General features: G+C 45.1%; 1 protein-coding gene across 5 annotated transcripts in view; it reads left to right on the forward strand.

Annotated features, from left to right (window-relative positions):
- ALG9 (ALG9 alpha-1,2-mannosyltransferase) overlaps nt 1-15,228 on the forward strand; it is a 297,401-nt gene that overhangs the window by 24,563 nt on the left and 257,610 nt on the right. For all 5 annotated transcript variants that reach the window (XM_077456930.1, XM_077456931.1, XM_077456932.1 and 2 more), the window contains exons 5-6: nt 6,199-6,287; nt 7,014-7,149. In XM_077456930.1, coding sequence (XP_077313056.1) covers nt 6,199-6,287; nt 7,014-7,149 — 225 coding nt within the window. The remainder of the gene's footprint in view (nt 1-6,198; nt 6,288-7,013; nt 7,150-15,228) is intronic.

Raw genomic sequence — 15,228 nt, forward strand, 5'->3', positions numbered from 1 at the left:
GGAGTATTGGCTCACCCAGATTAGCGCACACATTGAAGCAGGGACAGCAAAGGAGACTATTCTATCCTCCTTTCCCATGCTTCTTAAAGGGATAGCCTACATAGCGGACGCTTCGGCGGAATCCGTGAGGATGTCGGCAAGGTCCTTGGCCCTGACCAACTCTGCCAGGAGAGCCTTATGGTTGAAGACCTGGCCTGGAGACAATGCATCCAAACTTAAACTTTGTGGAATCCCCTTTACAGGAGATCTACTGTTTGGACCAGGCCTTGAAGCGGTGCTAGATCGCACAGCAGACAAAAGAAAGGCCTTTCCTGTTAAAAGGAAAATTGGGGAACAAGCCAAAAGAAAGACTCGTCCCCAGAAAAGGGTTGTACCACCCCGTACGGTTCAGCAGAAGAAAAGTTGGGGACTCAAAAGCAAGGGCCCCGGGGGAGCAATTTTTCGCCCTCCTGAACAGCCCAAAAAATCTCAGTGACAGGGTCACGGTGGGAGGAAGATTGGGGGCCTTCCTCCCACAGTGGGAAATGATTTCCTCCAATCAGTTTGTCTTGGGGATCGTCAGAGGAGGTTACCATTTGGAGTTTTCGGAACTCCCTCCTCTGAGGTTCCTTGTCACCGAGCTGCCAAAATGCGCAGAAAAATCATCTGCCCTTCTTTCCTCTCTTCAGGAGTTGGAAGAACAGGAGGTGGTAGTACGGGTTCCAGTAGGAGAGACAGGCAGAGGCTTCTACTCTCACGTCTTCGTGATTCGCAAGCCTTCGGGAAAGTTCAGGCTCATCCTGAACCTGAAGCCCCTGAATGTCTCAGTTACCTACAGAAGGTTTCGGATGGATTCGGTTTACTCAGTAAAAGCACTCCTACCTCCGAACTGCTTCATGGCATCAATAGATCTGAAAGATGCATACTTGCATATTCCAATCGCAGAGTCCCACCAGCGTTTTCTCAGACTGGCAGTGAGAACTCCAATGGAAGTACTACACCTTCAGTTCAGAGCGCTTCCTTTCGGACTATCCTCTTCCCCCCGAATCTTCACCAAAGTGATGGCAGAAGTTCTGGCATTTCTGCGTCTCAGGGGAATCTCGGTGATCGCATATCTCGACGATCTCCTTCTGTTTGCCCCTTCCCCAGCACAATTAATTCAGGATTTACAGGTCACAAGAAATCTGTTAGTAAGCCTGGGTTGGCTCCTGAACCTGGAGAAATCCAACTTAATCCCTTCCCAGAGGGTCACTTTCCTAGGGTACGAGTTGGACTCAACAGTACAAAGGGTCTTTCTTCCTTGGGAAAAAAATTCAAAAGATAGACAGGGCTCTGTTGTGTCTTCAGGGCAACCACCAGATCTCCATAAGGAAGATTATGTCAGCGCTAGGGTTGCTGACATCCGCTCTTCCAGCGGTTCAGTGGGCAGGGTTACATTACCGCCCTCTACAATTATTTGTGCTGAAGGTTTGGGATCACAGCCAGGAATCTTTGGATTCTCTGGTTTCGATTCCAGATCAGGTAAAGAGGTCCCTCTGGTGGTGGAGGAAGGGAGCAAATTTGTCCCAAGGTCTAGAGTGGGTCATGCCAACCTCCAGGGTGGTCACGACCGATGCAAGCAGCTCAGGTTGGGGGGCACACCTAGACTCCCAATTAATACAGGGTATTTGGGAAAAGAGGGACTCGAGGAGATCCTCGAATTGGAGGGAGCTGAGGGCAGTAGATCTAGCTCTCAGAACCTTTCAAAAGGAGCTCCGGGGGAAGCACGTAAGGGTAAGGTCGGACAACTCCTCGGTGGTAGCTTACATCAACAGACAGGGGGGCACCAGGAGCAAGTCCTTATGGGCCCTAGCGGAAGCCATCCTCAGATGGGCCGAAGCAAATATCCTGTCCCTTTCAGCAATCCACTTGAAGGGAGAACAAAATCAGGTGGCAGATTTTCTCAGCAGGAGAACTCTGAGAGAAGGCAATTGGGTTCTCAAGCAGGAAATATTCGAAATGATCACCCGGAGATGGGGGATTCCTGCAATAGATCTCTTTGCCGCAAGGGAAAATGCGAAGGTAGCAACGTTCTTCTCCATAAACAGGGGGGACGGGGCATTGGCGGTGGACGCACTAGCACAGAGTTGGGGTTTCTCCAGGTGCTATGCTTTCCCCCCTCCAGTGCTCATTCCAGCAGTATTAAGGAAATTTCAAGTGGAGAATACTACCCTCATTCTAATTGCACCTCACTGGCCCAGGAGGCCGTGGTTCTCGATCTTGAAGGGCCTGTTTGTAGAACCCCCCTGGATTCTCCCAGTGCAGGAGGATCTCCTGTCTCAAGGTCCGGTGTTCTGCCCTCAGGTAGGACGATGGAACCTGGCAGCGTGGCTTCTGAGGAAGAATTGCTAAAAGCCAAGGGCTTCTCAGACCGGTTGGTAGCCACTCTTCTAAACTGTAGGAAAAAGGAAACCCAGTCCATTTACTTAAAGGTATGGAAACGGTTTAACAGCTGGTGTTCAGAGGGTTCCTTCAACGTGCATAGCCCTATAGCCGTTCTAGAGTTCCTGCAGGCAGGGGCGGATAAGGGGTTAGCGCTTGGAACACTAAAAGCTCAGGTTTCCGCTTTGAGCGTGTTTTTAGAGAAACATCTAGCGTCAGATCCTTGGGTCGTAAGGTTCTTCAGGGCCCTAGGTAGGCAAAGACCAGCTTCAAGCTCCCCCTTCCCGGTTTGGGATCTTTCTTTAGTTTTACAGGTTCTCACAGGGGAACCTTTTGAGCCGTTAGAATCTTGCTCATTAAAGCTGATCACTCTCGAAACGGTGTTTTTGGTGGCGATCACTACAGCAAGAAGAGTAAGTGAACTCGAAGCCCTTTCTGTCAGGGCTCCCTTTTTTCAGGCTTTTCCGGATCGTCTGGTTTTGAAGATAGATCCGGCCTTTTTGCCTAAGGTAGCTTCTAGTTTCCACAGGATGCAGGAGATTGTGCTACCTACATTTTGTTCAAATCCAGTTAGAGAACAGGAACACATGTTTCACAGACTAGATGTTAGAAGATGTGTTCTTTATTATTTAGACTGCACAAGTCAGTTCAGAAAGACAGATTCACTTTTTGTTTTATTTTCAGGGGCCAGGAAGGGTTCCAAAGCCTCTAGACGTACCATAGCTAGATGGTTAAGGTTAGCCATTGGGCAGGCATACGTGGCAGGGGGATTAGATCCTCCAGCGGGCATTAGAGCACACTCAACCAGGGCCGTGGCAACTTCTCAGGCAGAGTGGGCTGGTGCGTCTCCGGAACAGATCTGTAGAGCTGCAACGTGGTCCAGTTTTTCTACGTTTGTGAGACACTATAGACTGGATCTTCTGTCAGCCAAAGACCAAGCCTTTGGTCGAAAGGTGCTACAGGCAGTAGTCCCACCCTAAGGTAATATACTCGCTTATCCTCTCTAAGGTGGCTGTCCTGAAAGACGATTGGGGAAAAATGGAATTACGTACCGGTAATGTCCTTTTCCAGGAGTCTTTCAGGACAGCACCGGTTCCCACCCAAATTGTTGCAGATCATCGGGAACTCATTGCATGAGATCGTCAGGTAAGACTTAAAAAGTTTATTTGTTTGACGTGTTCTTGTGTCTCCCCAGTTTGGCCGGAGGTACTCTGGAAGAACTGAGGAACGAAGGGAGGAGGAGGCTTAAATTATGAAATTGAAGGCGGTGTTTCCTCAGAGGGGAGGAGCCGGTCTCTCTAAGGTGGCTGTCCTGAAAGACTCCTGGAAAAGGACATTACCGGTACGTAATTCCATTTTTTTTTGCTATAATAAATATACCCCAAAAATATATATAAAAACATTTTTAAAATGTTTTCCTCAGTGTAGGCTGATATGTATTCTTCTACATATTTTTCGTAAAAAAAAAAAAAAAAATCACAGTAAATGTCTATTGATTGGTTTTCGCAAAAGTTATATCGTTTACAAAATAGGGGATTTATGGCATTTTTATTATTGTTAGTTTTTATTAGTAATGACAGCGATCTGCGATTTTTATCATGACTGCGATATTATGGCGGACACTTTTCACACCAATTGTCATTTATACAGCGATCGGTGCTATAAAATTGCACTGATTACTGTATAAATGACACTGGCAGGGAAGGGGTTAAACACTAGGTGGCGATCCAGGGGTAAGTGTGTCCTAGGGAGTGATTCTAACTGTGGGGGGATGGGCTTGGGCCAATGACAGGGAGGAGTAGATCTCTGTCTTCTCACTAGACAGAATGGGGAAATGCCTTGTTTACATAGGCATCTCCCCATTTTGCCAATCTGACACGATCGCTAGACAAGGGTGGGCAACGAATCCGCAGGTCCCACGGTCACGGAGCATGCCGGGGGGGGGGGGGGGGGTGTGCGTGCTCACAATGCCACTTCTTAAAGGGGATTTACCTGTATGCCCATTTGTGCAGCCGTGCCATTGTGCCAACTTATATCATCATGCACTGGTCAGCAAGCGGTTAAGAAGCAGGGCACATGCATGAGGCTTTTATTTTATTTTTTGGTTAAATAATATTGATTTGGTTTGTTATATTTATTTTTGGATGCATAGAATGCACTTTTTAGTTAAGTTCTATTGGCAGATAGCATGTCTAATTTTATTTGTTGTCTTTTTTTTTTAATGCACAATAAAATAAAATTGTGTAGAATAATACTTGGCTATGTGTTTTACTTCAAATGACAGTTGGGAAGTAGGCAGTTACATTTAAAAAAAATACAATGTAAAATTGACAAGGGACACCAACATAGTTGTATGTTTGATCTTAAAAACTACAGGATAATGGTGTTATGGTAACTTGCCTGAAAAAAAAAAAAAAAAAAAAAAGCATAATAATATTTATTCTTTATCACTAGAAAAAAAAGTCTGAAAATTAGCTTGCAATGACTCCATCAGTATCACCAGCAAAGCAGCTTCATTATTATTCCATTAAAGAAGAAGAGAATGTGCGCTGTATTTCCAGATTTCATAATTTGCCACGTCACAAATGTTAATTCTCCATTACAAACGCTAGTTTACAAGACTGACCGATTCTGGCTTGTCCTTGCTTCCGAGCAGGCGTGTTTGTACTTTTGTCCGACGGACTTGTGTACACACGCTTGGACGATCCGACAACAGACATTTGTCCGGAAAATTTTAAAACCTGCCATCCAACATTTGTCCGCTGAAAATCTGACAACAATTGTTCGATGGAGCGTACACACAGTCGGATTTTCTGCAAACAGCCTGTCATCACACATTTCTCGTCGGAAAATCTGATCGTGAGTACGCGGCTTAAGTATCCCACAGAGGCTGCACACATGAGTACGCCACTCCACATAAAAGTTTTATTCAGCCAGTACTGACATGCTGAAGGTCCCCATTTAAAGCCACATCTCTTTCATGCGTTTCACCCTGATTGGACTTTTTTTTATAGAGAACCATGAAGCCCATTTGGATGAAATACATCAGAATGGTGTGGCTTTAAGGCACAGACCTTCAGCATTTACAGAATGGGAATCAAAGATTTCTTTATTTTCTTAAATATGGAATTTTGTGTTCTAACAGTGCACACTAAGCCCTTGTACACACGGTCGGACGGAAAATGTCCGATCGGACTGTGTTGTCGGATAATCCGACCGTGTGTGGGCTCCATCTGACTTTTTCCGTCGGAATGTCCGACCAACAAAGTTTGAGAGCTGGATATAAAATTTTCTGACAACATGATCCGATCGGACTTTGTCTGATCGTTTGTAGAGAATTCCGATCAGACAAAGTGCCACGCATGCTTAGAATCAAATTCCTAGACCAAAGCTATTGGCTACTAGCCTGAACGTAGTCCTGTCGTAACTAAATAACGTTATCACGTTACGTACGATCGCATTTTCCGACAACTTTGTCCGACCGTGTGTATGCAACACCAGTTTCGGACAAAATCTGATGGATTTTGTTGTTGGAATGTCCGACCGTGTGTACAAGGGCTTAGAGTGGACTGAACAGTAGACTGTGCATCTTTTACACTGGCAAATTACAAGAGCAGAATAAGCAAGACAACTGATCTTTCGCATTTGTTACTTTAATCCTGTTACATATAATTACATGAGTGATGGTTTTTGTAAACTTTACCTTTCTCAGAAAGTGTAACCTTCATTGTGTTACATTTTCTATCCCATCTGTTTTGAAATCTGCAATAAGAGCTAATGTATTTTTTTTTTTTCTAGAGCTGTATGTAAAAAATTTGGGCTCCATGTTGGGCGAATCATGTTGGCTTTCCTTGTCCTCAGCACAGGAATGTTTTCTGCAGCTGCTGGTAAGTGTGATGTAATTAGAGGACTGCATCTCTTCATTGTGGGGCAGTGGGCAGATTAAGGGTGCTCAGTTCAGTTATAACCAGAAGAAAAGGAGTTCAGTTCCACTTTTTTCCTTAGAAGACAATCCTACTTTAGGATTGCTGTAAACAAAAATTCCTCATTACTGGTTTACATTAGTGTTGTCACTCTGGTACATAATAAAACAGTCAATGCTTGAAGAAACCATATTGATATATAGACAAAAATCTATATATACTGGGATATATCATAAATACCCTCTGAAATGCATTATTATGTGACACACTGCCCTTTAGGTGTAATTTTTTATTTTTTTGATTGGTTTGTTTACATCTGTTGCGTTAAACAGGCCCATTAATTTTCCACATATCAAAAATGCACTTAACTGACTTTTTCCAGTGCACCAAAAGGCAACATGTTTTCATTGCAATCATTGTGCACAGTGGGGTGCCATTAAAAACAAATGGATACATAGTCCATAGTATATACATCACATGTTGTGCCATACGTTAGAACACAAGTGTAAGTATGGCCACTTTAGGTAAATGTTACACAGGGACTGGGACTACTTCTCCCATCATTCTTAGTTGCTTATTCATACTTTTAAATACCAGTTTCGCAGTAAGTAGAAGAATTTTGCTGTACCATATTTTCTTTGAGGTCTGTTATATCTATACGTGTTAATATAAATGCTTTTTGTTTGGCAGCTTATCTTCCTAGCACGTTTTGTATGTATACTACTGTAATAGCCATGACCGGCTGGTATATGGAGAAGATCTCGGTGGCGGTACTCGGTGTGGCTGCTGGAGCTATCTGGGGCTGGCCATTTAGTGCTGTTCTTGGGTAAGAAGCAAATGAAATAAAAAATTCTCCAAAGAAACTCTTTATAAACATTTTAGAAAAAAATCATATATGTCGTCAAAGGGAAACTCCCTTTTTTTTGTGTTGACACATCATCACCAATCTCGACCTCATGACCTCAAACTACCTAACAATCCTAGTATATTGCATTTGTGTGTTTCCATAAGTTTCTATCTCTCTCCCTTGATTACATGATAATTACACCTGAACTACAGGTACAGTATAAAAGATACAAATTAGTGATTCTAAAGATAGGATTTATTTTAAAATAACAAACATGTTATACTGCTACTACATACGAAGTTGCTAAACTTTCTAATGCCCACCTAACCACCTGCCCCCTGTACCCTATTCCCTCTCAAACACTACAGTCGCCCTATGACTCTATCCTACACTCTCTAACTCACCTCTGGCATTTTCCCCAATTCTCTAAAACATTCACTGGTCACCCCCATACTTAAAAAGCTGTCCTTGGATCCTACCAATCTTAACAACCTACACCCTATCTTCTTGCTCCCCTTTTTCTCTAAACTCCTTGAACGCCTGTTTTACAACCGAGTAACCACCTCATTAAGAATAACCTTCTTGATCCCCTTCAATCTGGATTTCGCCCTCAACACTCCACAGAAACTGCTCTGTGCAGAACTCACAAATGACCTACTAACTGCAAAAACCAACGGACACTATTCTGCACTCCTACTTCTGGACCTTTCAGCTGCCTTTGACACGGTTGACCACCCCCTCCTCCTCAAAAAAACTTTACTCCCTTGGTCTCCGCGACTGTGCTCTTCAGTGGCTCTCATCCTACCTATCTCAACGCACCTTCAGTGTCACTTACAATTCTTCTTCCTCCACTCCTCTTCCCTTCTCCGTCAGGGTCCCCCAAGGTTCTGTTCTTGGACCTCTTTTATTTTCAATCTGCACCTCTTCCTTGGGTCAGCTGATAGCCTCTCACGCCTTTCAATATCATTTCTACGCTGACGACACCCAAATCTATCTCTCCACCAGTCTCCTCACGCATCACTAACTTTCTAACAGACATATCTTTATGGATGTCACACCACTTCCTCAATCTCAACTTGTCCAAAACTGAACTTCTAATATTTCCTCTGAATTCTCCTTTCAGCCCCACATCCATTCACTTACCAAAGCTTGCCGCCTCAACCTCTGCAACATCTCTAAACTACGTCCCTTTCTAACCAATGAAACCACAAAGCCCCTGATTCACCCCCTGGTTATCTCTCGCCTTGACTACTGTAACTCCCTCCTCATTGGCTTACCTTTAAATAGACTATCCCCCCTTCAGTCCATCATGAATGCCAGACCCATCCACCTTACAAACCGCACAGTGTCTGCTACCCCTCTCTGCCAATCCCTCCGTTGGCTGCCACTTGCCCAACAAATTAAATTCAAAATACTAACAATAAGTTACAAAGCCATCCACAACTCTGTCCCCAGCTATATCACTAGCCTAGTCTCAAAATACCAACCTAATTGCCCTCTTTGTTCCTCCCAAGACCTTCTGCTCTCCAGCTCCCTCATCACCTCCTCCCATATCCACCTCCAGGACTTCTCCCGAGCCTCACTCATCCTCTGGAATTTGCTGCCCCAATCTTTCAGACTGTCTCCAAATGTATCCACTTTTAGGCAATCCCTGAAAAAAGCCTATCCGGCCTCCATCTAACAACTGCACTATTTTCTCAATTAGCTCATCCCTCACAGCTATTACCCTTTTGTATAACTTAACCCTCCCTCCTAGATTGTAAGCTCTAACGAACAGGGCTTTCTGATTCCCCCTGTATCGAATTGTATTGTAATTGTACTGTCCACCCTAATGTTGTAAAGAGCTGTGTAAACTGTCGGTGCTATATGAATCCTGTATAATAATACTTACCTGTTCTGTGCAATGGTTTTGCACAGAGTAGCCCCAATCCTCTTTTTGGGCATCCCACTGGTGTCCTGACTCCTCCCGCCTCTGCCGAGTGCCCCCAATAGCAAGCCTCTTTCCATGGTGGCACTCGAGCAGGATCACACTCAAACAGCGCTTTGTGTGTCTAACTACACACACAGCATGGCTCGGCCCTTTCCCCTGCTCTCTCGTCATTGGCTCACTGGGTGGGATTGACAGCAGCAGGAGCCAATGCCTCTCACTGCTTTGTGAGCCAGTGAGGGGAGAGAGACCCAGGAGAGCTGCTGCTCTAGTGCACATTGCTAGATCAAGATGGGGCTCAAGTAATTATAAGGGAGGGGAGCTGCACATGGAAGTTTTTTTTTTACCTGAATGCATAGAATTTATTAACCACTTCAGCCCCAGAATATTTGGCTGCTCAATGACCGGGCCATTTTTTGCGATACGACACTGCGTCGATTTAACTGACAATTGTGCGTTTGTGCGATTTTTGTACCCAAACAAAATTACGGGTTTTTTTCCCCCCCACAAATAGAGCTTTCTTTTGGTGGTATTTGATCACCTCTGTAGTTTTATTTTTTTGCTCTATAACCACCTCAATACAGTGCAGTTACACCCCCTTCCTGACCAGACCAATTTTCAGCTTTCAGCGCTCTCACACTTTGAATGACAATTACTCAGTCATCCAACACAGTATCCATATGAAACTTGCGTCCTTTTTTCCACACAAATAGAGCTTTCTTTTAGTGGTATTTAATCACTAGTGGGTTTTTTATTTTTTGTGCTATAAATAAAATAAAACGTAAATTTTGTGAAAAAAATGCCTTTTTCTTCGTTTCTGTCATAAATTTTTGCTAATTAGTAATTTTTCTTCAAAAATTTATACTGCTACATATCTTTGGTAAAAATAACCCACATTAGTATATATTATTTGGTCTTTGTGAAAGTTATAGAGTCTACAATCTATGGTGCCAATCACTGAAAATTCATCACTTCTGATCAGGCCTTCAGTACATCAGGTGTACCTAATTTCTTGAGACTCTAACTAGTCAGGAAAGTACAAATACCCCCCAAATGACCCCTTTTTACAAAGTAGACATCCCAAGGTATTAAGTAAGTAGCATGGTGAGTTTTTTAAGTTGTCATTTTTTCCCACAATTCTTTGCAAAATGAAGATTTTATTTATTTATTTTTTTTTTTTACTAAATTGTCATATTATCAGGTTATTTCTCACACACAGCATATGTATACAACAAATTACCCCCCAAAATACATTCTGCTACTCTTCCCGAGTACGGCGATACCACATGTGTGAGACTTTTACACAGCCTGGCCACATACAGAGCACCAACATTGATGTAGTACCTTCAGACGTTCTACGAGCAAAAATGACGCATCTCATTTCTCAACCACCTATTACACTTTTGAAGGCCCTGGAGTACCAGCACAATGGAATTTCCCATAAAATTACCCCATTTTGGAAAGCAAACACCCCAACGTATAATCTGTGAGGCATAATGAGTCTTTTGAACGGTTCATTTTTTTCCAGAAGTTTTTGGAATATGTGGAAAAAAATTAAAACGCATTTTTTTTTACACAAAATTGTCAATTTATAAGATATTTCTAACACATAGCATGTATATAGCCAAAATTACACCCCAAAATACATTCTGCTACTCTTCCCGAGTACAGCGATACCACGTGTGTGAGACTTTTACACAGCCTGGCCACATACAGAGCACTAACATTGATGTAGTACCTTCAGACGTTCTATGAGCAAAAATTACGCATCTCATTTCTCAACCACCTATTACACTTTTGAAGGCCCTGGAGTACCAGCACAATGGAATTTCCCATAAAATTACCCCATTTTGGAAAGCAAACACCCCAACGTATAATCTGTGAGGCATAATGAGTCTTTTGAACGGTTCATTTTTTTCCAGAAGTTTTTGGAATATGTGGAAAAAAATTAAAACGCATTTTTTTTTTACACAAAATGATCAATTTATAAGATATTTCTAACACATAACATGTATATAGCAAAAATTACACCCCAAAATACATTCTGCTACTCCTCCCGAGTATGGCGATACCACATGTGTAGGACTTTTACACAGCCTGGCCACATAGAGAGGCCGAACATTGAAGTAGTACGTTCAGGCGTTCTAGGAGCATAAATGACACATCTCATTTCATTCCTACCCATCACACTTTTGAAGGTCCTGGACCACCAGGACAGTGAAATTACCCACAAAATGACCCCATTTTGGAAAGTAAACACCCCAACGTATATTCTATGAGACATGGGCTGCAAATAGGTACTCGGGTACTCTGATGGGCTGGAGATAGGTACTCGGGTACTCATTGGCTTACCTTTAAATAGACTATCCCCCCTTCAGTCCATCATGAATGCTGCTGCCAGACCCATCCACCTTACAAACCGCACAGTGTCTGCTACCCCTCTCTGCCAATCCCTCCGTTGGCTGCCACTTGCCCAACAAATTAAATTCAAAATACTAACAATAAGTTACAAAGCCATCCACAACTCTGTCCCCAGCTATATCACTAGCCTAGTCTCAAAATACCAACCTAATTGCCCTCTTTGTTCCTCCCAAGACCTTCTGCTCTCCAGCTCCCTCATCACCTCCTCCCATATCCACCTCCAGGACTTCTCCCGAGCCTCACTCATCCTCTGGAATTTGCTGCCCCAATCTTTCAGACTGTCTCCAAATGTATCCACTTTTAGGCAATCCCTGAAAAAAGCCTATCCGGCCTCCATCTAACAACTGCACTATTTTCTCAATTAGCTCATCCCTCACAGCTATTACCCTTTTGTATAACTTAACCCTCCCTCCTAGATTGTAAGCTCTAACGAACAGGGCTTTCTGATTCCCCCTGTATCGAATTGTATTGTAATTGTACTGTCCACCCTAATGTTGTAAAGAGCTGTGTAAACTGTCGGTGCTATATGAATCCTGTATAATAATACTTACCTGTTCTGTGCAATGGTTTTGCACAGAGTAGCCCCAATCCTCTTTTTGGATGGACTGTGACAGGTACTCGGGTACTCAGATGGACTGGAACAGGTACTCGGGTACTCTGATGGCCTGGTGACAGGTACTCGGGTACTCTGATGGCCTGGTGACAGGTACTCGGGTACTCTGATGGCCTGGTGACAGGTACTCGAGTACTCTGATGGCCTGGTGACAGGTACTCGGGTACTCTGATGGCCTGGTGACAGGTACTCGGGTACTCTGATGGCCTGGTGACAGGTACTCGGGTACTCTGATGGCCTGGTGACAAGTACTCAGGTACTCTGATGGCCTGGTGGCAGGTACTCTGATGGTTTGGTGACTGGTATTTGGGTACTCTGAAGGGCGGTGACAGGTACTCTGGTACACAGATGGACTGGAACAGGTACTCGGGTACTCAGATGGGCTGTGACAGGTACTCGGTACTCTAATGGACTGTGACAGGTACTCGGTACTCTAATGGACTGTGACAGGTACTCGGTACTCTAATGGACCGTGACAGGTACTCGGTACTCTAATGGACCGTGACAGGTACTCGGTACTCTAATGGACTGTGACAGGTACTCGGGTACCCTGATGGGCCGTGACAGGTACTCGGGTACCCTGATGGCCCGTGACAGGTACTCGGGTACCCTGATGGGCCGTGACAGGTACTCGGGTACCCTGATGGGCCGTGACAGGTACTCGGGTACCCTGATGTGCCGTGACAGGTACTCGGGTACTCTGATGTGCCGTGACAGGTACTCGGGTACTCTGATGGGCCGGGACAGGTACTCGGGTACTCTGATGGGCCGGGACAGGTACTCGGGTACTCTGATGGGCCGGGACAGGTACTCGGGTACTCTGATGGGCCGGGACAGGTACTCGGGTACTCTGATGGGCCGGGACAGGTACTCGGGTACTCTGATGGGCCGGGACAGGTACTCGGGTACTCAGATGAACTGTGACAGGTACTCGGGTACTCTGATGGGCTGGGACAGGTACTCGGGTACTCTGATGGGCTGGGACAGGTACTCGGGTACTCTGATGGGCCGGGACAGGTACTCGGGTACTCTGATGGGCCGGGACAGGTACTCGGGTACTCTGATGGGCCGGGACAGGTACTCGGGTACTCTGATGGGCTGGGACAGGTACTCGGGTACTCTGATGGGCTGGGACAGGTACTCGGGTACTCTGATGGGCTGGGACAGGTACTCGGGTACTCTGATGGGCTGGGACAGGTACTCGGGTACTCTGATGGGCTGGGACAGGTACTCAAATACTCTGATGGACTGGGACAGGTACTCAAATACTCTGATGGACTGTGACAGGTACTCTGATGGACTGTGATTGACAGGTACTATGAGGGGTGGTGACAGGTCCTCTTTATTGGGGGGGGGGGGGGGCAATCAGTATGTTTGGTGTACACTGTATGCGGTAACGAGATGTTACCGCAATCTCCTCCTCACACACGATCGGTGTGTGAGGAGGAGAACCCGGTAACATCCCGTTACCGCGGTTTGTTTACATTTTAGTGATCGGCTGTGAAAGGATCACAGCCGATCACGTGGGTAAACAGCCAGCCAATGGCTGTTTACCAGTGTCGGTGACGAGCAGTGTTCCCGGGGAACACGCCGCCACCGACGTGCACGCGCAGCGCGCTCGCGATCGCGCGCATGCGCCGTGCACGTACGGGGTGTGACCATCTGTGATCGGCCGTGACTTCATCACGGCCGATCACGTGGTAAACAGCCATAACGAATGGCTGTTCACCCACTTCGGTGGCGAGCGGTGTCTCCGTGACACGCCGCCACCGAAGAAACAGGGATGCGCGCGCACGATCGCGCGCATCCCTGTTTAAACGGGAGGCCGTCATATGACGGCCTCCCGCCACAATAGGTGCGCCGCCTGGCCGTCATTTGACGGCCGGCGGTCAGCAACTAGTTAAACAAAAGAATAGTGAGAATTAAAAAAAAAAAAAAACACTATCTTTTACTTTTTGCTATAGTAAATATCCAGATTTTAAAAAAAACAAAAGTTTTTTTTTTTCCTCAGTTTAGGCTGATATATATCCTACTACATATCGTTGGAAAAAAAAAAGTCGCAATAAGAATATATTGATTGGTTTGCACAAAAGTTATAGCGTTTACAAACTATGGGAAAGATTTATGGCCTTTTTTATTTATTTTTTTTTTTTTCTGGTAATGGCAGTGATCTGCAATTTTAAGCGGTATTGCATGGGCAGATCGGACACTTTTTTTTAACCAAAATCAAGTTTATTGAGCATAGAAATAAAAAATGTCATCATACATATGAATAAACCCTGTTGCAACAAGCACCAATATACACAGTACCCAATAAAATAAGCATCTTACATCTGACATACAAAAGTGAAACATCTTGACTGCCGCACATACAAGCATTTTAAACTGATGTGTTCAGGAACAAATGCCCCAAGAGGCCAAGGTAGCGTAAGGGAGTAGAGGGGAGGTCGGGCCCCGCAATGGCGTGGTATATGCTCTTCAACCAGAGCAGCTATCTGCACTCTCCATCCATCTATCCCACACCTTACCAAATTTGTCTGGGCACCCTCGGTTGGCATACATTACTTTTTTAAACGGTAAGACACTGTTCACTGCCCCTCTCCACTGCTGGATCGTAGGGGGAGTAGGCCTAAGCCACAAGCAGGCTATCTGCATCCGAGCAGTGAAGAGGACCTCTTGCAAAAATGTCCTAAAGTGTTTGTCCTCCTCAGGAAGAGGAAGAAGACCCAGGATACACTGCTGTGGGCATAGGGCAACGGGGGAGCCCATATGGTCATGCAGAAACTTAATTATTTGCTCCCAGAAACCATGGACAAGCGGGCAAGCCCATATGAGGTGGTAGAAAAAACTGTTGGTATCACCACAGCGGGGGCAAGCAGGGTCAAAGTCTGGCTTGAATCTGGACAGGCGTCCAGGGGTAAGATATGTGCGGTGGAGCATGTAGAGATGCGTGAGCCTATCTGACAGCCTCGGAGACACCACCCTAGATACATTCAGGACATCACTCCACTGGTCATCCTCCAAGGCCCCAACATCATCCTCCCAGCGTGCTTTTAACCTGTATGCTCTAGCCGTGGCCTGGGGGGTAATGAGAATC

Source organism: Lithobates pipiens, unplaced genomic scaffold (genome assembly GCF_037356315.1).
Source record: "Lithobates pipiens isolate NorthernLeopardFrog02 unplaced genomic scaffold, aLitPip1_a1.2 Scaffold_27, whole genome shotgun sequence".
Lineage (NCBI taxonomy): Eukaryota > Metazoa > Chordata > Amphibia > Anura > Ranidae > Lithobates > Lithobates pipiens.